Source organism: Anarhichas minor, unplaced genomic scaffold, assembly GCF_050575085.1.
Source record: "Anarhichas minor isolate MPS153535 unplaced genomic scaffold, ASM5057508v1 ptg000005l, whole genome shotgun sequence".
NCBI lineage: Eukaryota > Metazoa > Chordata > Actinopteri > Perciformes > Anarhichadidae > Anarhichas > Anarhichas minor.
Window position 1 is genome coordinate 1,572,808 of NW_027466451.1, and position 27,575 is coordinate 1,600,382.

The 27,575-nt window shown below is 42.2% G+C and overlaps 1 protein-coding gene across 1 annotated transcript; it reads left to right on the top strand.

The window, feature by feature from the left end:
* The first annotated feature begins 1,971 nt into the window (after positions 1-1,971).
* cotl1 (coactosin-like F-actin binding protein 1) lies at positions 1,972-14,980 on the top strand. Its single transcript, XM_076075874.1, has 4 exons — positions 1,972-2,397; positions 3,364-3,446; positions 10,597-10,754; positions 14,844-14,980. The coding sequence occupies exons 1-4, from the start codon at positions 2,321-2,323 to the stop codon at positions 14,952-14,954; spliced, it is 429 nt and encodes a 142-aa protein (XP_075931989.1). The 5' UTR covers positions 1,972-2,320; the 3' UTR covers positions 14,955-14,980.
* The last annotated feature ends 12,595 nt before the right edge of the window (positions 14,981-27,575 follow it).

Consider the following 27,575-nt stretch of genomic DNA (forward strand, 5'->3'; position numbering starts at 1 on the left):
AACTTACATTTTTTAAAACTATTTTAAAAATGTCCTCCAAAGTGCAAAGGGGAAAAAAGTGGCATATTCCCCTTCAACCCAAATTTAAAAAAGAGTGCTTGAATTGTGGCTCTTTCAACATTGTATGTGGAACAAGTGGAACAGCAAACTGAGCTGCAGCAAATCAAAGTCAACTGGCAGAACATGTGAAATAAAATAGAATCTGAACGGGAGCCAAATCAAAATGCAGAGTCATGATGAACTAGAGATCGAGAGAGGGGTCACTATAGACGATGATGAAAACCAACAGAGGAGCACATCTGTAATCACTTAGACATTGAAATGGAGATACATTTTCTCTCTGCAAATTATAAAACCACTGAAAATGAATATGATGAATGCTTTGAAAAAGGTTTTCCAGGCTTTCAGGCCTGGAAAACGAGGATAATGAAAAGAAACCCTATTGACAGAGAAATAACATATCAACATCTATCTTTAATTAAAGACATAAACATTTATTATGTAGCAGTAGCCTATGAAATATATAATGTAAAGTAACCTTGCCTGCTACATTTTACTTAACAACAATCAAACATGGATTATGATCAAGTGCACTGTTAACAATTCTATACCTATATAACCAGACGGTACCATTAACACCTGAGTCATTGGCACTGCTTTGCTAGGAGCAGGTGGGGTGTGATGGGTTGTTGGTGGACCAGCAGGTGGCGGGGTGATGCAGCAACAGACAACCCAGAGCGCAGAGCTCAGAGCTTAGGTAGGTGGTGGCCGTCCAGGGTCAGTCATCAGAGAGCATATGGAGCTGGTGGAATCAGTGGGCTTCTTCCAGGAGGAGGGAAGACGTGTTTAGCCTCTGTGCTGTCTGCCTGCTGTACTGGCCGATACCATACAGTACTTCATGTAGTACTTCTTATAATCCACATACACATGCAACCCCTGCCCTGCTGACAGATACACTGTATTGTGTAGTTGTGTATAGCTTGCATTGTATTTAAGTGTAGAGTTGCCACACTTTGTGGTAGGCCTACACTGTTCAGAATGTTGTAATGAATAGCATATTGCAATATTTGATGTAGTACAGTACTGTACAGTTATGTTCTGCACAACATAGAATATGAGGGTGCTTGTATTTCAAATGAATTGGCCCTCGAGGACAAAACCTTATTCCTGAAATGAAACTATTGAAACACAATTGGTGGATTTCAATACCGCCGCACTAGGCAAGTTAAACCATTTAGCCCAAATGAAACCGGAGGTTTACTGTTTTACCTTCAGAATAAAGCAGAGCCGTGTCTCACTAAAAACGAATAATCAAGTATTATGCATTTTCTTGCGTTTCTTAATTTTTTTTTACCTTTACCTTTCCTCTTGTTTCCTGACATCTCAACCCCTCTGTCTTTCCCCATTTCCCTGCCTTTTCTCTGTTCAAATGGATAGAAAAAATAATCAATACAATGAAGACCATTCAGTGTAACCAGCCGCAAAGGAAGATCAAATTTCATGCTGTTAATAGTGAGTATGTTTGTTTTTATGTTGTTTGTATTGGCTAATTATACTGGGTGTTTTCTGTCTGAAAACAGATCACTGTAGATGTAGTACATTCATGAAACAAAACTGGATCACAATATCATGTAAAACAAATCATTTATCCACTTTCATCTCCCTAACAGATCAAATATATAGCAAATGTAGCAAAATTAGAAATGGCTTATGAGGTTAATACGCTGTTTAATTCATGAGAAACCCTATTTTTAAAAGGAAATTGAAAGTCACTGCTGGTGAAGAAAATAATGACAGCGAAATGTATCTTTGGATTTATATACATTTTTGTGAATAAATATAATATCACAAAAGTGTTTTAGCTGCAGCCGTTCCCTTCAATACTTGTTTTACTTTATTTTGAAAGTCCTTACCGGGAAATGTAGTCGTACGCTGTGTGTGCCTTGACAGAGGCCCTCATACCATTGACCATTCACAGGGAGAAGGTGAATCCAGCGTTTGAGGGACTACTCTGCTGGCAACCTGATCGACTAGCATCACCAACGCCCATAAAGTAGCGATATACAGGAAATAAACCTCGCTGCTAGAAGAAGAGCCGTCTCTCTCCGCTACATCCTACCGGCTCAGTCGTTCCAGTGCGGTGGTCGTGATTTTGGAGTGAAGCCTATCATATACCGTTATCAGTTATAGTACTCTGATGTATAGCATCAACTGTATAAGTTAGCTGCTTTTTAATACTGTGTTAGCTAGCTCTCCCTGGTTTGGACTGATACAACGGCGACTTCGACTGTTTTGACTCCTATCTAACGTTATACGAAAAATGGCAACCCAAATCGATAAAGAGGCTTGCAGAGAGGCTTACAACCAAGTCAGAGACGATAACTCGGACACCATTTGGTGAGTGCGCGGACATGGATACTTCTCCATACTCCGTTAAATAATGGGACTATTCTAAATTTCCTTGCTTGAAAAAAAAAATCATACATGTAACCGTCGACCTCGTATGAATAATGAAAACTCACTAGCTATTAGTTACTTCGGCAGACATTCAATACAATAATTAATCCGTTTAAAAAAAATCTAATCTCCGTTAGAATTTTAATTCCCACAGCCTGTTACCGCCCACTGCGCCTTCTTTTCGGTGGCGAAGGGTGCTGAAATAAGACGCGGATCTTTTTTTAAATATAACTTTACATTCTATGTTGAATAAACACAGTCTGGCTAACCAAATACGCGCCGAATGGACGATAGATTCATAAATACATAGAAAATGCAATGCGTTGTTTTTTTTGTCGTGTGAACGTTTGCATTTAACCAAGGTAACTTTAAATTGCTCGATATTTTAAAGCAGTTCCACCCGCTCACTCCGAATACGCGCTAGAACGGCACATCGGAGGGGGTTTGCCCCGCAACTCAATCCTTCGCGAATTGTTTCAAACTGGAATCGACGCCATAATTCAAAACGGCTTAGGCTTGTAACAATATTTGGCTCAAACAGCATACAGTCAGCAATTAGGTCCCGTACTATATAGCTGATCCGATCTAGCTGATCTGTATTCAGTACTAGCGGCCACACACTGCACAGTTATCAGGCCCCGGCGGGGCAGAAGTAATTTCCTTTGTCCTGTATTCTGAGAGGATAACGTTATAGTAGTGACACATGCACATGGCTGACACACAGCCCCCCCCCCCACCACCACCACCACCACCACTACCCTGCATTGAGTGTATTTGGGGCAATCTGTGTGCATTGCTCCAGTCTGCAAAAAAAATGGGCCCCAATGTGCGCAACAATGTTGAGAATGAATAGATCGTGAGACTGGATGGTGATAAATAACGCACGGTGTGTTGTGCATCCTCCAGGGCCGTGTTTAAATACGAGGGCACCAGGATCCTGCCTGCAGGACAAGGGACGGACTATGAGGACTTCAAGAGCATGTGCACAGGTAAGGAGGGGATCCTATTATGAATGTCCCACCCTAGTTGTACCCGGTGTAATGCGTCCTCCCTGCTGCTGGCTAGTCTACATTTTGTGGTGTGTGTGTGTGTGTGTGTGTGTGCGCGGCTTTGTCTCCGGACGGGTTAAACGGCCTGCTGGATGTGCCACACAGCTTGACTTGGCAGGACACTAATCTTTTAAGACTCTCTGTGCTCTGTCACCCATTGGCCTTGAGTCCTGTAGCCTAACGACACTGTCAAAGCACTTAGCACTGTATGCGTTGCGTAATCTCTTCCATAATATCCTGCAGGTTTTCTTTTCTTTTTTCTTTTTTACAAGGTGAAACACTTAATTAAGGTCAATCTTTTTTTTATATTGTTTTCCTGAATTACTACAGAAAGACATAGAAACTTTGAGTTTTCTAACTAGTCAGCGTTCATGTTCAACTGTCGCTTCTTTTGAGTTAAATAATGCTCCAGAATCCTCTACATGCAGCTGAATATAAAACAATGCATGATAAAAAGTAGTTTTGAGTTATTTTCTGATTGTGTGTGTGCTTTGAATGAATGCTCAGTTATTACTAGTACCTCTGTCTGCATGGAGCCCATTTCTGTTCATCACAAAAAAGCCTCTAGAGTAAAGCATCTGCTCTGATGTTGGGTGTGGCTGTTTCTGATGCTTGCTCGGGTTGTCTTTTAAAGATTACTGCTTCGGGGCTGTACTCCTTTTATTTATTTATTTTTTGCTTCCTGACATTTCAGAGCTAACATTCCTATGTTGAAACAACTCATTTATTACCACGCTTTACGACCACTCCGCCGGTGCGTATGCCGTCGGTTCCTATTCGGAGATGACACACACACACACACACACACACACATACACACACACACACACACACACACACACACACACATTATCAGACATCTTTCTGTCCGTGGGCTTGTTTTCCTTATTTAGCAGTGAAGTAACTCTGCAGAAGAAAAAACAAAACAAGGCTCTGAGTGTAGGAGGAGCCGATGCAGACTGCTCGTCTGCCGAGGCTTGAAGAGGAGGGCCCCTTTTGCATTGTGATCTTCAAGTCATCCAACTGCAGAAGGGAGAGGGAGGTGAATTCTGTTGTGCACAAGTTGAGTCAATGCAAGAAGACAGATATGACTGCATGCAGGGCAGGGAAAGTTCTAAATCCTTACATGTAATTAGAATTGCCACCAGGCAAACACAATTTCTGCTGATAAAATGTAGCAACAACCAATAACTTATTTAGTCACTGTCATGAATTATTCATTGTAGGTCACCAAACTATCAGCTTATGGGAAATCCCGTCCTGAATGTCTCCTGACGGGATGGCACGGCTCTAGGGACGGCAGTGTTCGGTCCTTTGTCCAGGCTGAATTTGCTCGACAAATATTGGATGTGCTGTCACTGCTGAATTAGTTTCATTATCCTCAGAGGATGAATCCTAATGACTTCGATGAGCCCAGCAGGTAGAAGTTTCCACTAATATCCAGTGGATGGATTGGGGCAGAATCTGATTAGTAGATGATGTCTTGTGTACAAATTTGACATTTTGTCCTGAGGTTGGCTAAAAAGAGAAGCTGGTAGTGTTCAAAATACAAATGCTCTATTCTCTGGGGAGCATGAATCGCTCTGTAGCTTTAATGGTAATATCTGTTTGTTAGAATTTTAGATTTTTTTGTGTACAAGTGAAAATCTTGGCCCAATGGTGTCACTAGAGGAACGGTCAGAAGGTCACCCAAAACAGTGGAACTCCTCTACTAAGGACCCTAGATATAAAAGATCTGGGCGTCAACAAAGTGATTAGGATTCATCCTTTGGGAACTCTGCACCAAATGATGACTGGCTTCACCGTCCTCGGGCACTGCTCTTAAGCGAAGATCAAAAGCAAGACCAAATTTGGACTCAGTTGACATGTTGGTAACACCACTCCTCTCCGAACCCACCTGACACTGTCCACAGGAGACAGCTCTAGTTTCCTGGCTGTGTGTCGCAGAGGGACCGAGCGTGGGCTCGGAGAGCGAACACAGGAAGACACGGTGTCACCCGCCCAACCTTCGGTGTGCCAAAATGAGGTCATTTTATGCAGCGCAACGTGTCTGCCGGCAAGTCTTTTTTTGCTGTCTCATTATTGTTGTCGTTTCAGTGCAGTTTTCTCTGCAGCAGGAGGTGGGGTGGGGGGGGAGAAGCTGTCTGCAGAGAAAACTGCAGAGTCAGCATGGCTTCGAAGGAAAGACAAACCAGGAAACAAGAGTGAGGAAGTGTATGTTTGCACTAGTTCCTCTGGCATCTCAAACGGTGACAATGACAGTTAAGACAAAGGAATTGACTGAGCTGAATCAGGTGTGTGTGTGTGTGTGTGTGTGTGTGTGTGTGTGTGTGTGTGTGTGTGTGTGTGTGTGTGTGTGTGTGTGTGTGTGTGTGTGTGTGTGTGTGTGTGTGTGTGTGTGTGTGTGTGTGTGTGTGTGTGTGTGTGTGTGTGTGTGTGTTGCTCTGGGCAAGGTGTGGGAACTAGTGACATCCTTTGTGGCCGCACTGATAAGACTCTTTTATAGTGGCTGCTCCTGTTAATGTGCAGCCGGTCTGATCAGAACAGTGCGACTGAGGCTCTGCCAAGAAAGTCTCAAATCAGCTGCTTCAACAGGTACATAAAGATAGTACAGGTCGCACTGTGTGAACTCTTAGTGGCATCCATGTAAAATCAACTGAGCGTTAAGTGTAAATTCATTTCAAATTAGCGTCAAATCAAATCTTGGCCTTTCGTTGCTATCAGTGGCACACTGATAGCAACTGTACTGCTGGTACAGTCGGAACCAGATAACACTGCACAATGGTGAATTGAGTTGTTTCAATCAATTGAACAATCAATCAAGTTTTATTTATAGAGCACCTTTCAAACAATTTAAATGCAATTCAAAGTGCTTTACAAATGATTGACAAGAGGAAAACAAGACTACATAGCACACTAAATTACATTAAGAAAAAATAAATGTTTGACTGTGAAGTGAAAAGTCTAAGCTGTTAACGTCACAAAAGAATGTGCAAATTGGTTCAGCGGACAAAGAACCAGATGAACCGGAAACCAAAAAACTAAAAGGATGATTTGTGAAGTCTTGGGAGTTTTCCCTCCATCTTTGAGAATTATACTACGAAGCGTGTTCAACACCTCGATAAGCCATCCATTGACAGGCCGATGAACGCCGCCATTAGCCAGACTTTCATTATAACAGACGTATAACTGTATAGTGTTTTAATAACTGAAAATAGAAGATGACTGAAAATTGCAACCTTACTTTCAGTTTCAGCAACTAAAAGCTAAGGAAAAGTTAAGTTGAGCCCTGCCTCCAGCTGATGTGTGATGCTGACTGTCCCAGTCCGGGGGATGGGACGCTCTTCACTGTTGATGCTCCAGGATGATGTTTCATAAAAAATGCTGCCTGGTGGGACCATAGACTATGTAAGAAGTGGACCTAGTCATCGTGACGTCACCCTTTGGTTTGTGGACTGATGTTTTGAAGCTTCGAATTTGGGGTTTTTGCCGTCGGAATCTTGGATTACGGCCGGCGCCATGTTGTATTTTTGTAACCAATGAACAGAAGTTACCATATTTGGACTGTGGAGGGGTGACTTGGAGACGCCGTATACATCTCTGATAGCGACAGCGACCTGTCAATCACAGTAAGCCCGCCCTAAAACATAAGTGCAGGGAAATCGACGTTTGGTAATTTATTGATAAAGGCACATGCTTTTATCAGTCATTGGCCTTTATAGATCTTCAGTGCGTCATAAATCGATTCACTTCCAGAATTTGTGTGTTGTTTATCCAGTAAGGATGTTAATTCCAGATGTAAACTGTCACGGCTGATGCAGGCGGCACGAGCAGGGAGCTTCAGAGCCTGGCAGATTCAATGAAGATACTTTGACTCAAACAGAAGTCTTCCAGGTTTCTAACAGGCAGGTAGATAACGGATAAATGAAACTCCATTAGGCAACCCAGCTGAGCCCCTCTAGTCTGAGTCCTGTTAATTTACGGATGATGAAAACCCAACATTTCTTGATTTTGTTGCTTCAAAGTAATAGCTTTCTAAATAACGACATAACGGGGGGACTTATATTGCGAGGAATTTGTAGGAAAATGCGTTAATCAACAAATCAGCTGAGCTTTGTTAGCGGCTATCTCACCTGGAACGAATTTCTTCAAATTTGGCACACGTGCACCTGGACTCAAGGAATAAACCATTAGAATTTGATGGTCAAAGGTCACTGTGTCCTCACAAAACACCTTTTTGGACAAACATGGATGTAAACTGCAACTTGACTGGTTGACGGAGGCATTTGTACCTCTGGTTTAGACCGTGTCCGACACAGTGGAAGTTTTTCATTTTAACTTAGACTGTCGGACGTGAAACTTGCTGCCTCAGCAATTATCTGCCAGCAGGACAGAGAGTAGTGCGTTTTCTGCCTTCCAGTGTGCCGGATGTTAGATCATGGGATGTCGAGTGCAGGACCTAAATAGAGGGCTTATTCCATTTATTGTACGTCGTTAGCCATTTGCAGAAAGCAACTGTGCCCTGCTGGTTAGTGCTGCGGAATATCTTTTTCCGGAATCATCGGAATGTTGAATTTGTTGGCAATTTTTTGCCAGTAGCATAGATTATTGGCTTCACAAACACGGGAAAAGCCGGCATCACTACTAATAGAACGTAAAGTGCTGTTTGTTAGCATTGAAGATGTTTTTTATAACTTGGTATAAAACACTACTAATGAAGGATGTAAAGAGTCCTAGTGGTAGCTGTAGTCTAATATTATAACAGATATTTAGGCTTTGTCTTTGTTCTGGTGACCATTGCCTTGACATGAAGACCACTTTTTTATTGTATGAACCAATGTTCAATATTTTCAAAAACCTCTTAAAACACAAAAGTTTAATTTGTCTTCAACTACATTATTAATATTTGTTCCTAAAGTGTACTGAAGTAGCATATCACATGACATTGTTAGGATAGTTTTGAGACTGAAAACATGACCACTGATATACTAAATATCTTGTAAATCAATTTAATCCTATTTGAAAATATCTTTTACACAACAGGTAGATTTCCTCATGTTTGTGATGCATTTACAAATTCATTTAAAAAAAGAATTGTATTTTAAGTAGTCTCCCCTCACATTTTTACAGCCTATCCTTTTTGTATAATTATTTTGTTTATTTCACTTCCCAATTTAAATGATTTGCTTTTATCAGTGTGCCTTTTTGTGGCATGTCATGTTCTTAGATGTATTATAATAAGCCTTTATAAATATCGTCCAGCCATAAACAGACAGGCTCTTTTCTTCCTCTTTGACAGTTCTGCTTCACTGTTCTGATTGTACAAATGACAGAAATCCACGAGTGCAACTCTTGTTAAAAAGATCTTTTCTGTGAAGACACCCGTCAGAGTTTTGCCGAGAGCTGAAAGGCGGGACAAGGTTTGACCATCTCGCAAATCTCTGTGCAGGAAAAAAATCCAGTCAATGTCATATTCATAACACATACAGGGAATACAGTCTTTGCAGTTTGAGATGTTCATATACGGCATGATGTTCATTTAGTAAATTATGGTCCATTTAGAGTCAAATAGGCCATAAAGCAGGGTATGCTTTAGGGCGAGCTTACTGTGATTGACAGGCCGCTACCAGAGACTGTGTCTTGACGTCACTCCTCCGCATTCCAAATATGGTCACGTCTGTTCATTGGCTGCAAAAACAACAACATGGCGACGGCCGTAATCCAAGATGGCGACGGCAAAATCGCCGAACTCGAGGCTTCATAACATCAGTCCACAAACCAATGAGTGACGCTACGATGACTACGTCCAGTTCTTATATAGAGTTAACTTCAAAATATAGGAAGGAAACACAAGAAGCAAGGAAAAGGGAGACCAAAACACAAATTTCTCTGAAAAACAGAAAGATGTAACACAGTCCAGTCTCCAGATATAAAGTGTGACAACAGACTGTGACAACAGTAGCATCAACAGCCAATTTAAATCAGTGCTGATATAAATCTGGGCCGAATGTGGCTCAGTTGTCCTATAATCTGAGGATCGTTGGTTCGATCCCCGGCTCCACTAGTCCTTGTTGATGCCTCCTTGGGCAAGACACTTAACCCCAAGTTGCTCCTGTACCTGTGCCTACGTTGTGTAAATGTTGTGTGAATGTTAGTTAGTCCTGATGGGCAGGTGGCACCTTGAATGGTAGCTCCTGTCATCAGTGTATGAATGGGTGTGAATGGGTAAATGATGACATGTAGTGTTAAAACGCTTTGAGTGGTCGGAAGACTAGAAAAGTACAATAAGTCCATTTACCATTATTAGGCTATATAAATATATTTAGAATTATATTCTATCTATCAAATAAGATAATTTCAACATAATTATGAACTGTCATTTATTTTTGCTTCAAGGTTCTGAAATATACAATCCATTATTGAAAACTTAGGCTTGGATAACAGCTGGACCAATCGTAAACTGTTTGTACCCAAGACAAAATCCCAAATAAAAGGAAATTGGGGAACGTGGCAAGTTTTCCTAAATCACTCGTACAAGCCACTTAAGAACCAATCCGTTCGTAGCAGTGGTTCTTGCATAAGGCCCATTGTTTGGGTTGAATAGGATTTAGAGGCCCGAAGAGGTACAAGTCGGGAAGAGAAAGCAGCACAAATGTGTCAGCGTTTGCTGCACGTTCTTCACAGACAGCCGGCTTCTGCAGTGGACCACCGTGACAGTGACGGGCGTGGTCACTGGGACAAAACTGCAAGGCTCACAAAAGATTTTACTCATTTAGTCTGTTGACCTGAATATTTCCTCAGTGCATACACACACACACACACACACACACACACACACACACTTCACTCAGTCTGGGGCTGTTGGGACTCTGCCAGTGCAGTGGAATTACAAAAAAGCAGAACCTTTGTATTCATCTGCACTGCAACACTGCAACTCTTTTTGCTCACTCTCTTTGTCTGTCCTACACACACACACACACAGGATGTACAAACATTGTCCCACTGAGGTGTGATGAAAGTGTGTCACATTTTTTAAATATCAGCTGCAATGTTGAGTCTTAACACGGCCTTGTTCTTTCTCCTCCCTCAGATGACGCCCGTCTGTTCGCCTTCGTCCGGATCACGATGGGGGACGCCATGAGCAAACGGGCCAAGTTCACCCTCATCACCTGGATCGGGGAGAACATCGGCGGGCTGCAGCGCGCCAAGATCAGCACCGACAAGGCGCTGGTCAAAGAGATCGTGCAGGTCAGAGACTCCGCGGGTGTCTCATGTGGAGGAAGTGGCAATTACAGTAATGGCTGTTATCATGAGAGTGAAGCTGTAATGGGTCCCTTTTGTTAACTGGTCGGTTACAGAGGCAAAACGACAACAGAGGGCTGCATAAGGTCTTAAAAGATAATATGAAAAAGTCCAAAATAATGAGAAACATTTAGCAGCTATGTGCGCTTTATATTTACTTGTTAAAGCTACACATTGACATTGGAGGGGGAAAAAAGTGAGAGTCAATGTTGTACTTGCAGTCATGAGGTGGAAACCCGATTCCAAATGAATGCTAATGTTGCTCTGTGTCAGCTGGACGTGTAAACAACATGAAAACATGCAGCACAATGCAGCACAATGCAGCTTTGAAGGTACCCTGTGGAGGACTGCTGCATAGTGCTACCAGTGCTCAAATGCTCCACGTGGTTCCTTTAATGTGTTAACTTGTGCTCAACTAAGCAGCCATGCTGTTATACCCTGGCCTGGAGGACAAAGAACAGTTTATTTGTCCTACGGAATTTATTGCCAAAGAATTGTCTCAAGAAGATCAGTTATTTATATCACCTGTTGTAAATTATTGTGTATCAAACTAAGAGCTGACAGTTGGCAAGCTCACTTGCTTGGAGAGCCCCTTCATCAACTCTTTATTGAATGAAATGTTAAAGACACAATGCAGTGGCTTAATAACCGGCCCTGGACAGACATAATATCCCAGCCTTTCATGTGAAACTCAAATTCACAGGACTCTTCCTTAACCATAATCATAACAATAGTCAACATGCTAGCGCTTTGCTTTAACGATTAGCGCTAGACCAGGAGTCACCAACCTTTTTGAAACCGAGAGCTACTTCAATACTGAGCAGTATGAAGGGCTACTTGTTTGATACAAACTTCCTCAATAACAAAATTGCACAGATCACCTTTTAATAATAATAATAATAATAATAATATATGTGAAGAGACTGTCTGATCACATGTCAATGTTAATTATTCCTCACAATAATTATTAACAATGATTTCCACAACAATGATGGTAGGAAACAGATATATTTAAACATGTAACATGTATTTGTTAATCTGTTTCAACATTTGAAAGTCAGACTGTAACATTTTTGAACAAATCATGAACTCTGTCCCATGTTTATACAAATTATCAGTTATGTAAGATTAAAAAAATCAACTCTTTCACATTTTTAAATGAATCCTATTACATTAGTACTAATCACCAAATCTGTAGCATTTTTAACAAATCAAAATCTTTGAACACACTTTTTGAACATATTGCTTTTTGAGTGTTGTGTGTTTAATGTTGTCATGGTGTTTTCAATGAAAACATGATTTTATCTCTTTCTTTGTCTGTAAATGTCGGTGGGAAGCCTGGCATTGCATACTGTTTACCAATGCACTGTAATCTGGTGTATAATTAGACACTGCAGCTCTGAGTGAGTCTTGTAGATGTGCATCAGTAAGGCGTTTTCTGTGTTTGTGATGAAGTTCATGTCAGAAAAGGCTGATTCACAGAGATAGGTTGAACCAAAAAGGCAGGCAACTTTCATAGCTGCTGTGCATACACCTTTGTATTTTTCTGTGTCCACAAGGCACCAAAAGTTTGGTGCAGACTGATGGGCTTTGAGGTGGAGGTCATTTTGCAACGTTACGATTTCAATCTCCACCTGTCCAGCATCCAAGTTGAACGTAGCACTTAGTTGCTCAGCAATGCATGTCATGTCCACTTGCATGAAAGGATTTGAAACGAATGACACACATGGCTCAAGTTGATCAAAGTCATGAAACCTGTTCTCAAACTCTTGCCCTAGTCTGTTTATGACTTGAGAGGACTTTTCTACAGCTTTGTCAAAAGCCCCAGATGCTGAAGCATCGTCATTCAACACTGACTGTACGGAGGGAAAGTGCAGCACTTTGTTTCTCTGTAAATGCACAGAGAAAATGTTCATCTTAGCTTTAAATGCATTTACAGCACTTATCGTGTCAGCAACAGTTTTACCTTTGCCTTGCAGCTCACAGTTCAGATGGTTCAGTTTCCCAGTGATGTCCGTTAAAAATGCAAGGTCAAGGATCCAGTCAGTGTCCTCGAGCAGCGAGGCGTCTTCCCCTTTGGACTGCATGAACTCTTTGATTTCGCCCCAAAAGTGGCAAAATCAAAAAAAAAATCGTCCCCTGCCGAGCCATCGGATTTCTGTGTGTAGTAACAGGTCACCATATTCAGCTGACAGCTCCTCCAATAGCACCTTGAATGTCCTGTGTTGTTTGGCTTTGGAGTGGATGCCATTTTTGATCTTCACGACAGGAGTCATAACATGATCAAAGCCGGTCACTTTTGCACATAGCGCCTGCTGCTGAATGATGCAGTGGTAATGGAGACATTTTGGGAAGTCTGGGTCACCTTTACATTGCGCAATGAAGCCTGCACGCCGGCCCGTCATGTCGGGAGCCCCGGCTGTTGTCACCGACACCAGCTTTTCTAACCGCGTTGTAGATGTCAATTCCCCTCGTTGTTGTCTTCAGGGGCAGAAGTGTCAGGACTTCTTCTTTTGTGGAGAAATCATCAAACACCATTCGGATAAACATCATCAGCTGAGCTGTACTGGTGCTGTCCACGGACTCGTCGCACTGGATGCTAAACCACCTGCACTGAACCAGATCCCGGTCCAGTTGCTCTGTTAAGTTTTCGGATATAGCCGACACTCTTCTTACCATCGTACTCGCCCCCAGTTGGACATCAGAGAGAGCGGAGATGGCATCGGGACCATTATTCTCGTCTTTGAACACAGTGTTTGCAACAACTATCATCATTGCTTCTTTCAAGACCTCCCCGTCCGAAAAGGCTTTCTTGTTCTTCATCAAAAAATGTGCAGCTCTAAACTAAGCTTCAGTTGTTTTTTGTGATTTTATCACCGGCCTCGTAAAAAAAAGCTGCCTTTAAGTCACGCGCTTTTTCTGTCCGTAGTGCGCTGCCAGGTGGGTCGTTAGCATGGAAGCTATTGTGACACGTACTGAAGTGTCTCTCCACATTGTGCCGCTTTGCCGTCGCAACAGTTGCCCCGCAAATGAGACACACACATTTGTCTTTCACTGTCGTAAAAAAGAACTCTTCCTCCCAATCATTGTGAAAATTGTATGTTTTCTTTCGCTTTTGTGCCATGTTTTCTTTAGTTTGGGGGGTAAAAACCACATCTAGCTTCCCATCGTAGCTGTGCCCGCTTCCTTGTCTCAGCAGAGAGTGAGATGGCGATTTGACATGCGCACAATATTGAACTAAACATAAAACATTTTAAAATGTTATATTAAATATTGTCATATTACATTAATGCAAGCGTTTTTGATTAAAAAAAGAACAGCAACTAAAACATTTTAGACTGAGCTCCATGGTGACTAGTGCTATTTTTAGAACATGCCTTGCTGACGATTCGCGTGGTCCTTGCGGGCACCGTGTTGGCTACCTCTGCACTAGAGTTTAGTATAAGCCATTTAAAAGAGTAATGGCTATCATGAACAATAATTTAAAAACAATCAAATCTGACTAAATGTTAAAGTAACATAGACCAAGCCCAGCAGTTTATGTGGTGCTATGTTCTGTAACTGTAGCATGACATCATGGTGAAGTTATTAGCAAGCTAGCTAGCTAACAACCCAGCCACTAACTGAGCAAAATATAACAATGTATGTCTTCGTCTACACACTCTTGTCACAGTGTGGGAAAGCACATTGCTATCGCCAAATAATTATTCACACCGATTCAAACGATTTTGTAATGTGCCAATAGCACAATTTAAAGTCAACAGAAAGGAGATAAAAGGCTAAATGATACACTGGTCACAGAAAATGAGCCAACGATAGACGATTCCTGACTGATGCACTCAGAAGTTTGTCATGATTTTCCAGAAAAACATTTTTATATTTTTCGAAGCTATTAAAAGTATTGTTTTGCTATCCGTACAAAAATACTCATTGAAAAATGTAAAACATCAGCCAGCCCTAATTAGTTTGGGTTGTTCCCATTCTGCTAAAAGTGAAAAGTAACTTTGGGTTTTCTGAACTCTTTTGTGTCCACAGAACTTTGCCAAGGAGTTCATGTTCAGTGACCCGAGGGAACTGGATGCAGACAACATCCGTACAGAGCTGAAGAAGGCCGGTGGAGCCAACTATGACGCTCAGGCCGAGTAGAGAAGTGCCATGGTCCACTGGAAGGGTTGGGGGGGGGGTCAGGGTGGGGGGTGGAGTAAGTGGGGGTGGAGGGGGGTTGGGGGAGGGGCGAGGCGGGATGGAGAGGGCGCTCGACAAAAGGGAAATGCACACACAAACGAATCCGAGGTGCACCAGGAGCAGTCTGTTGGACCAGTGTAAGTCTTTCTAATACTCAGCAAACGCCGTTCATGCTGCCTAATACCAGCTTATTAGAAAACAGTAGTCTCTTTTTTTCCACTAATTTAACAGCTTACTAATTTACTCCCAACAACAGCTTCAGAACACCTCAGTGGGACTGTGGCTGCTGAGTGTATTTGCACAGTTCAGATGTTGTTGGTGCACCTCTAAATTATATGCATTAGGGCATTTATATACTGGATTTTAACAGCGTATTTAATCAGTATGTATCTGAGATGTGAAAAAAACCTTACACAGCACATCTGGGGGCAGATAAGGGCCAAATTGTCCCCCGGCCGACACTGGAATATATTCCTTGAGACCTTGTGATTTTGCACATGTAAAGATACCTTGGTATCACATGGTAACATGGTGACACTCAAGGATGTTTCCAAATTCATAAATGAAATTATGGTCTTTACACGGCGGGGGCTTGACCAATAACCAACACAAAAATTGAAAAGGAGTAATAAAATTGTCCACCTCGTTTTGGATTACGGAGCCACCATGTTGTTGCATAAATAGAGGCGCAACTGAACTCGTTCCGCACAACGTGATTTATTTGTTTGCGGTGCGAAAGCTTCGATCACCCTCCTTCCGTAAAAAAATGATGCCAATTTTACACTTTGGTTTTTGTACCAATTAAACAAATGAGATGCAATGTGTTAATTAATGAGCATTAGCGGTGTTGGTAGGTTTTATGTCAGAGCCAGGCTAGCTTCTTCCCCCTATTTTTAGTCTTTGTGCTAAGCTAAGCTAACTGGAAGCTGTAGCTTCATGTTGAACGGACAGATATGAGAGTGGTATCTACCTTCCCATCTACCCACAAGAAACAGCAAGAAAGCAAATAAGCCAATTGTGTACACTGACGAGTCCACACTGACATGTAACACTCATTGCTGAGGATTCGCTCAACCAACACTCGCAGAATATGACCTCACAAACGTGTCGGCGCTCTTACTGTCACAAACTGGCACTCTCCACTCCCAGCCTCGGCCCTCTCCCCAGTCAGCTCAATGTTGGTTATCTACTGTGCTGTGCATCAACATCTCACACTCATCCTCATCTCAGCTGGGCTGCAGTTGAGCAACAGGAAGTTGCATTAAAAGGCTTCAGCGCTGTTTGCTATGTAACGAGGATGAGTCTCATTTTTGGAAGGAAGCTCTTTACTTGCAGGCATGTGTTTGACAGCAGAGCATGCTCTTAGTCATGATACACTGTACCTCCAGGAGGAAAAGATCTCCACTCTAACAATATCCTTGACGATGGTCGGTGGCTGCTTTGAGTAATCCTGAGTCATGCTGCTAAGTACACATTTAGCTACCACTTCATCTCCAGCCAGACAGCTGTGTTTGGATTGCAGCCTCAAAGTCGACCATTACGGACTGTAATTCACCCTCCTGTCTTCATACTTGTGCTTAGTGCTGTGAATCCCTCCTTATCACTAGTCCAAATGTGTCTTTTTTTCGTGAGTGATCATTTCCGGACCTGATTTCGGTGCACTTTTTACTTTCTCATTCCAGTTTTTGTTGGACGTGATCAATGTTAGCTGCGGCAGAATTAGTAGAAGAGTACATGGCAAAGAATGGTCTGACTGGAAGCTTTCTGCCTGTCGATATTATGCCATAGGAATACAGAGAAACAGCTAATATATTGAGTCCTCGGCAGCAGTTATAGTCAAGTATTGAATGTTTTCCTAAAATCTCAAAGAATGGAGATCTTTTCCTCTGGTGTTTCATCTCACGATCTACCACTCAAAGGTGTCCATGCCTACTGTAACCTACTGTGTTTGACTGCCTTAGCCTCCCAGGGAGAGAGGGGCATCATGGGAGCTTGTGAACACTACACTGTGATTGGCTGTCGTTCTCACATGGGGGCGGGACTTTGATCTGCACATGGCTCATTGCGATGTGAGCCTGGGCTCATCAACCCTACCCAGGAGCAGCCATTTCTCGGTTGTAGCATCTCTTGTTTATTTGGTTTCAACCCTCTCTTCCCCCCTGCAAAAAAAAAAAATGGATGTTTTTCTTGTACCTTTTTTTGTTTTTGAGATGAATTTTATTTTCTCTTAAGAGTTTTACCTTTTTGATTTAATTTGTAAGAGCATTGTTTTTGGTCATTGGCGGAAGAGATTTTCAAAAAAAAAATTATGTGAAAAAAAAAAATGAAGAAAGAAAACTGAGTGGGCACAAGATCAGTCATTTCAAAATAAAATTGATGTTTTTTCCAAAACCTGCTTCTCCAAGTGTCTTTTGTGTCTCTGAAGCTTACATTACCATGAATAGTAGGTCCTGAATTGGGTTGTGTCAAGTTACATGTTTTTCAGTTCAACATGTCATCTGTCATGTTGGAAGACATTGTAGAGCAGTCAAAGATCCCTCTGATTTGTTAGAAAATAAAAGGTGAATCAAAATAAATAACCCGTCTTGTAATCCTATAAGGTTTTCTACAACTGATTTCAAACTAAAATTAAAAACGAATACATTCAGAAATCATTTGTAAAATTTACGTTTTTGCGAAGGAAATCGGACATGAAAAGGAATTTTCAGCAGCTTGATGGGGGGTGGTGCTGGCTGTTTATGACTAGTTGCAGCTACAGTGGTGTGTGTGTGTGTGGGGGGGGGGGGGGGGCAGCCACAGCTCTGGGGAAGAAGCTGTTCCTCAGTCTGTACGTGTTTGTATTGTTCTGTACCTTCTCAACCGACAAACAGACTGTGACCTGGGTGAGTTGGGTCTTTGCTGATGTTGCTAGCCTTCTTGTGTAGACGGCTAGCACCGTGTCCAGAGTCGGGAGCTTGGTTCCTACGATCATCTGTGCTGTCATACAGTGTGCCAGTCCTCAGCCCTCTGTTGTAGCCTAACCATTACTCCAGATCTCAGCTGTTATTGTGTTAGACCTCAATAAATGAATACATCACTTATTAAATGTTAGTCATTTCAGAAGCAACGTTATTACGTTACTTATTACTGTAATAATCAGAAGCTCTGGTGCAGTTTAGTTCTGTGTTTCTGCTACGCCGACATCCCACTCTTCCTTTCTGAAATTCAATTGTGGTGCGAATGATCGGATTAGTTGCACTCAGAGGATATTTCCCTTCACTGCCTTGTATTTATTCTCTGTATTCACCAAGATAGGTAAATACATCGCTGATAAGTGTGTTACCATTGAACACTGTTTCCTAAGGAATGAATCCACAGGCAGTAAGACTTCACATGGGCGCGGCGAGTGAAAAATCAAAGGCTGGACACTGATTTCCAATAAAGAAGGCCCGATTCGCTTGTTCTCGATGCCGATATGAGTGATGGCTGCTGGTCTGTATCGCGTCAGTCGATGGCCGCCAGCTGTTCAAACCCACACGCCATCGGCATGTGTGTGTTGTTCTGCTACAGCTGTCAGATGAATGGATTAATGGTTTTGTCGGCATGACTCAGCTATGATCAAACATGGCTTCTGCTGAGGCTGTGTGTGTGTGTGTGTGCGTGCGTGCGTGCGTGCGTGCGTGCGTGCGTGCGTGCTGGACTGGGTGGCTCAGTGATCTATGAGGACTAATAGCAGGTTGCATAATGACAGAGCTCTGGTATCGCTCACTGTGGCTTTAAGTAAGCTGTGAAGAAGTGAGGAGTTGAAGGGTTTGAGTTTAAGCTCATGGGAATTAAAGATATGTGTTTTAAGGGGTCATGTTAATGAGGTTCATTTGCTGTTTGGGGCATGGAGAAATAATTGAGCGTGCATCATTCCCTCTTTAATTTTGTTGTGCTCATGTTCCAAAGAATGAGGAACTACTTGGTACTGGATGCCAAAATCCACCTCCGAATATACACACAATATACTTTCTTTTCATTGATAAGAAACTACTCTCCAATTTGCTAAATAAAAGTGAGACAACGAGTGAACAGCCATGCTAAGTGCTCCACGAGGCTGTGCTTAAGCAGACGGTGCTTTGAGCTGACTGCACACATTCATGTAGCAGTGAGAAGTCGGATCATGACATTGGATAAAGATCACAGTGTACAGGAAACCCACTTGCACAGACCGGTATCTCAGTGGGTATTTCTTAACCCTAAGCACTACTTTACAACATAAAACATCCGCCCTCTGCACAGAGCAACATCTGGTCAGTGAGGGGTGGTTAATGAGCACAATGAGGGGGATGATGAGAATGCAATCTAGATTTAAGACCAGGATAAACACTGCTAACTCAACTGGACCCCCAGGAGCATTCCGGTGGGTCTCCCTCCTGGGGCTTGGGCTGCCGGAAACATCTGGATCTGAAACAGCTGATGGCAATCAGATAATGTGATCCAACTTCAGTGCTCTGACTTGGATCCCAGCTTGCTCTGACGTAATGCACGTGGCTGGCGTCGATAAACTCATGAGATCGAGGTGCGGACGGAGCTTTTAGAGCCGAGTGCCGCAGTTGCTCTCCACCGACTGCAAGGCCCAGGGCATGATGGGAAACGCCTGGCTGTCGCCCAATCCAGCTGATTGGCTCCTCATTTCATAGATAATCCAAATTTTTTGTGTAATATTCAACGCTAGGATGAATTAGCTGTGACAAGAGTGTGTGTGGGAAAGATTAAACTGTGAAATTCCTACTCATATAGCTGCTTGCTATAGCTAGCTGGCTCGCTAATTTCACCATACCAAGATGACTTTGACTTTTAATGGCATCTTCACCATCTTATAGGTGCACTACTGCCATATACTGGACCGGAGTGTGGAGCAGTAGATTGGTAGGGGGAAAAAACACCTAAATTCTCTATATTCTATTATTCCTGCACTCTTAAGCAATTTATTAAGAGATTGTCAACGTCAACAATTAGTCCTGATATTCATTCCCTCCTTGATCATACCTGTCGCAATCTATCAGTACATGTTTGACAGTCTCCACTTCATTACCGTGTGTGCATAGTAAAGAATGGTACTTGCATATTGCACATACATATATAGAAATTATTATTATAATTATTAAGAAAGAGGAAGGGAGAACTAAAACTTGAAGAGGCCACAGATTCATACTATAGGTGTTCCAGCCTCGTCTAGCCTCCCAATAACCCTTCTGAAAACCTCACCAACCTCAGTGTCACGCGTATGGGTCGACCCTTAAGACACCCCAACGCTATCATTTACCGTCTCAATGGTCGAGAATGAACTTCCATGATCAAGTCTTATAGTGGTAAAACTTTAACGTATTATAGTTATTCATTTTCTAATAGTTTTGTACAGGGATACTCATGTGGTACCTACACTGTGTGGAATTAAAACATCTCACAAGGAATTTCACAATTCAGTTGAGATCAACCATATTGTTGTAAGTTTCATATATTATTTTAGATCCATTCGGTTACAATAGGATTCATCTTTAGGCATCTTGACTCTTAAATTAATGCAGAAATGAGCTATAGCCCACTTAGACTTAAAGGATGTATTTTTATCATCCATGTCTTCATCTTCACATAGACAGCAATAACATTTTGAGGAGTTCTTTTTTTCGTTCATGTTCCCGATTCATAAGATCACAACTTCCCTTAACCGTTTTCAATTCTGTATTTGCCAGCTTTGTTCAATTGTTTTTGCTTGTTAAAATGCAGCAGTGACATTTTTAGATCCTTTTGACTAAATCACAAATTGTGTCAAGTTTAACCGTGAGTAGTGCAACTTTCCGTGACTTCAACTAGACTGAACTTAGGATTTGTAATGGACATTAGATGTACAGTAGTCACCCCGATTGTATCATAGTTTCCATGTTTCTAGCACATTATACAACTTAACCAGTGTTTGTGTGTGATGGTGAGTGCAAGAGAGAGAGAGAGAGAGAGAGAGAGAGGTTGACATACAGGACCTGGAGTGTCCAAACAAGGACTGTCAGATTGGTTCCTGCAGGACGATACCACTCAGATCCTTCCTGCATTCCTCAGACCTCCTCAACACAGCAGCATATTTTAAAGCCCACAGAAAGTCATGTGCTCTGCCCAAGCATGTGTGAGAGAGAGAGAGAGAGAAAAAGGCAAGAATTGTCTTTTGGCCACCCAACTTCTCCACATGCTTGTGTGATGACGATCTTGTTTTGTTTTTTGTGTAAAGAATCAAAGTGCCCTCACAGAGACGTGATGGTAATAGGCTGTTTTTGGTTTGAGGGTTAAGATTGGGATTTGTTTTTTAAAATGTGGTTAATTGTTGAATGTAGTCATGTAGTGTAGTCGGTTGCAGTGTTGTCAGTAGCACTCAAGATTGGTCTTGGTGTCGAGAACGCTTTTCTAAGTCACTGAATCAACAGTATTTCTATTCAGACAAAGAGGATTATTTCTGTGGTTGTATCACTAAACTGCCTGTGCATTGTCTGATTGATTTGTTAATATCATTACTGTGAATGCACATAGAAAACAAAGGAAAATTCACACACAGAATTCGGTCTTGACCTTGACTTGGTCTCATCCCCTAAAGTCTTGGTCTTGTCTAGGTCTTAATACTCTCTTTTCATGGTCTTGACTCGGCCTCGCCCTGCATTGGTCTTAGTCTTGACTTGGTCATGATACACTCTGGTCTTGGTCAAGATTCGGTCTCGCAATGGCTTGGACTTGGTCTTTTCTCAGCCTTGATACACTCTGGCCTTGGTCTTCACTCAGTCTCGTCCTGTCTTGGATTGGACTTGGCCTTGATTCACTCTGGTATTGGTCTTAACTTGGTCTCTTCCTCTCTAGGTTTTGGCTTGATCTCATCCTGTCTTGGTCTTGGTCTTGACTTTAGGGTTATCAACCCCTCAAAGTCTTGCTCGATACATTCTGGTCTTGGTCTTGGTTTAGGTGGTCTTGACTACAACAATGGTTGAAAACGCTGTTCTAAATGTCTGAGCATGTGTGTCTGCTCCAGTTTAAACATCTCTATTGCACACTATTATGTCTTTTTTCTTTCTCCAAACACCGAAAGGCTGAAATACTTTATGTCGGTATAATTCTCAGCAGTGGATACACAATGTAAGACATCTAGTTTGGAGTTTGGAGAAATAAAAGCCTTTCCAACTTGGTCAGTTGTTTCTTTTCACTTTCGATCTTCGTCTCGGTTGCCGCTGTTTGACTCATTCAACATTTGGTTAGTCACAGCTCAGCAGGGGACCCACATCCAAACGCACCAGCGTGCTCTGAGACGTCTGTGTTCGAATGAATTGTGGGAATGAGCTCATAACGTCTCCAAGAAAGAGACGGGCAGCGGCCCTCGGTGTGTATGAGCCCTGTTTGTGTGTGTGTGTGTGTTTTGGGAGGGCGGATCTCTTCCCACGTCATGAATTCATTTATAAGAAATATTTCCCTTATATTTTCTCCCACTGCATATGTCTTTCGTACAGTAATACATTTTTTCCTGCATTTATAAGTGATTGTTGTACTTTGTCTGTTGTAAAATGAATAACTAACAAGTGTATAGTGATAGCTCTTATTACCAGCAGATTCTAGATAGCGCTGCAGCTTGCATCACTTGAAATAATCTGTGTTATCTATTCCCTCTCATTAGGCGTTTTTGCTTAAAATCCTGAATTTATGTTTAAAGCTCTCAGTCAATATTTTCATATGGATGACATAACGTTGGTGTGATATGAAAGGGGTCACTCTTTGTGGCAAACCAACAGAGAATTTAATAGCTCTCCAGTTCCCCTTAGCTCTTTTTTTTTAGAGTTTTTTAATTTTTAAGTCTATAATTTATTTGTTTTACAAAAGCGTGACTTGCACGTTTAGTCACATCAGGGATTTTATAAAGGCACTACTCTGACCTCCAAAACTCTTATTGTTTTTAGGATCTAGGAATGGCACTGCTACTTAATTTCAATGTGATGGTCAGTCTAAATAAAATGTAAATTGGGAAGGTGTTGGAAGCCTGACTGAAACATGAAGAGGGAGAGAGACACAGAGAGAGAGAGAGAGAGAGAGAGAGGGAGAGAGATAATGGTTGGCGGAGGACGAAGGGGGGGGGGGCTTGGAAATTGAAATTTGCGCAACTGAGCAAAGGAAATGGGGGTGGGGTGGGTCTCTTTTCAGATTGTTCCAGGCCATGTGAAAAGGGAAGACAGAGTGACAGGGAGGGAATGTGAGTGTGAATGGGTCAGTTCTCAGAGCTCCTGCACAGTGTTGGCACAGAGGTGCCATTGTCGGAGACTAACGATCCCGGGGCCACTTCATTCTCCCTCCCCAAATGAGCATCTGTTTACCGAGTTTACTGAGTCCGTTTACACTATGGCCACAAGCTGACAGTGGGGTGTCTGTTTGCTGTGATGTCACTGTTTTTATTCTTTTTTTGAATCACTACTGATGATCAGCCCCTCTGAGTTAATCGCCTCTCAAATGAAAGATACTAATGATTTAATGATGTCATCTGTATTGCAATGTTAGTCCGGTGTTATTGAATATATTTTCTTGAGTTCAAACTCGGCAAGATGAATGGCAGTTGGAACATGTTATAGGCTCATTTACAGCAAACGCCATGATAAATAAGCATGTGCATGTTGGCAACGAAAGTGACGTTTTTGCCCCAGTCATCCCGATGAGTTAGCAAGCTTTTAACATTGAAGTCAAACTGCTATTAACCGTGTTGACTACCACTGGACTGTTTGTATCATCTGTTTTAAAAGTGAATAAAGCAGTGGTGGGCCGTCAGGGCCAGCAAAGCCTTCTCTGCTGGCCTAAACAGAATCACAAAATTATAGCTATTTTTTTATTTTTCACAAATACACTACATGTATTCTCATTATTTTTCCCATTATCTTATTTTAGCTCCTGTCTTCCTCTGTTGCTCTGCTTCCAGCACAGCTTGTTTTAAGGAGAGCTTTTATCCAATTAGATTTCACCCCTATTTCTCTAGGTAAGAAGAGGTAGACTTTGTAGTTTAAGTAAATGGGGACGATATTGTCATAGTGTTTAACCAATCAGATCTTTAGTTTGACATGTTGGGCGTATTCTTTGACGTGCCAGAGCTACCGAGGTAGTCTACAATAACGTCAGTATTAACGTGCGCCTGGCTAAGCAATAACGTGCGGCGTGATTGGTCAGTGGGTTAGCGTGACTGTTGTGACGCTGAAGCTAGCTAGCAGAACTTAGTATTAGTAGTAACAGTTCAAGTTGAAAGATATGTAAAAAGTTGCTTGGTGTAGATTCTTTTTTTTCTTTACCTAGCTTTGTTTTTTTAACACTCAATGGCTGAAGGAGGAGAAATGGATTTCTCAAGAAGGACATTTCCAGAAACACTGGACATCGTATCAAAGGGTCGGCCAACCCCACAGCTAGCAGCCCTGACCCAGCCAGGAAAAGGATTTGTACGAACGGTATTTCTGTCTGACAGCGTTTGAGAAGCGTTGCACATTTTATGGCTAAGAATGCGTTTCATTTGCAACTGAGCGTCTTGGTGTTTGGAGCTACGCTACACTAACCTGAGGTAGCTAACCAAGGCAGCAACACAACACCATCGCACAGCAGGACACTTACAAGCTTACGGTGCTTTTGAAAACTTTTGCTGAGACCCGAGTGGATCTACAACTCAACGAACACGTTCACAGGAGGACCTCTTACTGGAACTGAACCGCACTGATGTTCTGTACAACCGCGGTATTAAATTCTTTGTAATCAAAGAAAGGAGGATGGACTTTGTCTTTAAGTGAACAGCAGCTTTGGTAAGTGAACTACTTTTGTGTTTTTACATCTGCAGTAGCGTTACTACTGTGTTAATTTGTCTATGGTGTCGTTTTTTATGATATGGTTGATGTTGTTCCCTCTGATGTGAATAATATTTGAATGGCTCGTGCTCTTCAGTGTGTGGTGGAATGCGTGTTTTAGCGCCAGAGTTGCTGGATTGATTTGTCATGCTTTGTTGTCATATAAATATATGTGACTGGTTCTTGTGAGTTTGTTCTTGTCATTGTGTTAATTACATTGATTTTGACTATATGCATTGTCCGTTAATGACACAGCATCCCGTCATGCGCGGGGTTAGTGTCGGACATTTGATTCTCTGTTTGGGCTGTTGTTTTTTTTGCAAAGCAAGAATTATGGTCTGGAGAAATTGGGGATTGTGTGCTGATTGCTTTAGCCCTGTTTGAATCAGTAGGGAACAGCTAAATGCTGCGGGGAGAGTGTAGCGTGTGTTCTGCTGTTGTTTTCCTGCTAAGCTAGTTTAGTGCGCCTCCCAGAACACACGCGCCTCACCAGGGTACATTGTTGTGTTTCCGGGGTGGTCGTGTCAAACAGCAAGTTGCCAGGTTGAGCGAAGTCCACCGAAAACATTATATTTCCAACAATTTAACCTTCTGCATTTTCCAAATGCAATATTATTATTGAAATGTATTGTTCGGTTCGTAAGCCTCGTACCGAACGGTTTAATATGAATATGTGTAATTACACCCCTAGAAAGAAATAATAACCGTAGCTGTGGCGTCATAATGAGGTTATTAGGAGGTGGTTCAACTGTAGAAGGACAGCACTGAAGGCCCAGGTATAAAATGCACGGCCCGCCACTGGAATAAAGTCAAGTGTCTGAAACAAACATTCCACTCCTGCATTATTACTCAGCGTACAGCTGATCAGTTCTCTATGCACTTCTGCTGTGATATTAATACAAAATCTTAATGATGTTGAACTCTTGATACAGTCTTTTAATGAACATTGCACCACTTTGCTGGATAAAGTGGCACCTCTTAAGGAAAGGACCAGGGCTGCCTACAACACTTCTCCGTGGATGACAGACGCTGTCTGCAGCTTGAGACGGAAGTGTCCCAGGACAGAGCGGCTATGGAAAGCCACTGGGCTAGAAGTGCATCGCTCATATCACAAAGACCTCAGAGTTTCCTTTAATGCTGGAGTAAAGGAAGCTAGAACTGCTTATTTTGCCAACTTAATCTCTTCCTCAAAGAGAAATCCCAAGATTTTGTTTGACACAATTAAGAGAATTGTTTCACCGTCTGTCTCTACATTACCATGCTGTTCTGTTGACGATTGCAACAAATTCCTTACCTATTTCAATGATAAGGTAACAGCTATTAGGTCTGGCATTCAGCCTGGGATTTGTTCATCTACATGTAGCTCCTCGCAATCTCCTACTGTTCTGGACTCTTTCCAGTCTATCAGCCTTCAAGACCTGATGGACTTAATTAACAAAACAAAGCCATCATCTTGCCCTCTGGATATAATACCATCCTCTCTATTTAAGAAAGTTCTGCTAATTATTGGCCCTGCAGTAACATCTATTGTCAATTCCTCATTGTCTACAGGAATTGTCCCTTCCTATTTTAAACATGCCACTATCCAGCCTATATTAAAGAAACCAAACTTAGATCAGGCATTGCCTATGAACTACAGGCCCATATCAAAACTGCCTTTCCTGTCCAAAATTGTAGAGAAAGTGGTGGCCAACCAACTTACTGCTGCACTGGAGAGGCACAACATGTACGACGAATTCCAGTCTGGGTTTCGCAGACAACACTCTACTGAAACCGCTCTCCTGAGGGTTTCAAATGACATTCTCATGTGTTCTGATGCAGGTGACTGCTCTGTGTTAGTTCTTCTGGACCTCAGTTCTGCATTTGACACTGTAGACCATAGCATCCTGATTAAGAGGCTACGTGATTGGGTGGGCATATCTGGCATAGCGCTAGACTGGTTCACATCTTACCTCAATAACAGAAGTTTCAATGTCTCTGTGGGTGATTTTGTGTCTGTTACCTCTCCACTGTCTTGTGGCGTACCGCAGGGCTCGGTTCTGGGGCCTCTGTTATTTTCCCTTTATCTGTTACCTTTGGGACCGATTATAAAAAGTTATAATGTGTCCTATCATTTATATGCAGATGATATCCAACTCCATCTGTCATTCAAACCCAGCGAGGCCTTCACATTAACTAGGCTGCTGGACTGTGTCAATGCCATCAGAGACTGGACGGCAGAAAACTGCTTACAACTCAACGACACTAAGACGGAGGTCCTAGTTATTGCTCCAGATGAGTTTGTCCCCATGATCAGGCAGAGTATTGGTCCACTCTCCTCTGCTGCCCATTGCAACCTGCGCAATCTAGGGATTTTCTTTGATCGATCCATGTCGTTTGACCCCCATGTTAAGCAGCTGTCCAGATCATGTTTCTTCCATCTAAGAAATATCAGTAAACTGAGATCTGTAGTATCAACACCTGAACTAGAGATGATCATACACACATTTATCTCCTCTCGCATTGACTACTGTAACTCACTTTTCACATCACTCAGTGTATCTGCTCTTAACCGTCTGCAGGTAATCCAAAACGCTGCCGCCAGATTACTCACCAGGACAAATCGACGGTCTCACATCACCCCCGTACTCCGATCTCTCCACTGGCTCCCTGTAGCATTTAGGATACACTTCAAAATTCTTACCATCACTTACAGAGCACTTCACGGTCAGGCCCCTACTTATGTAGC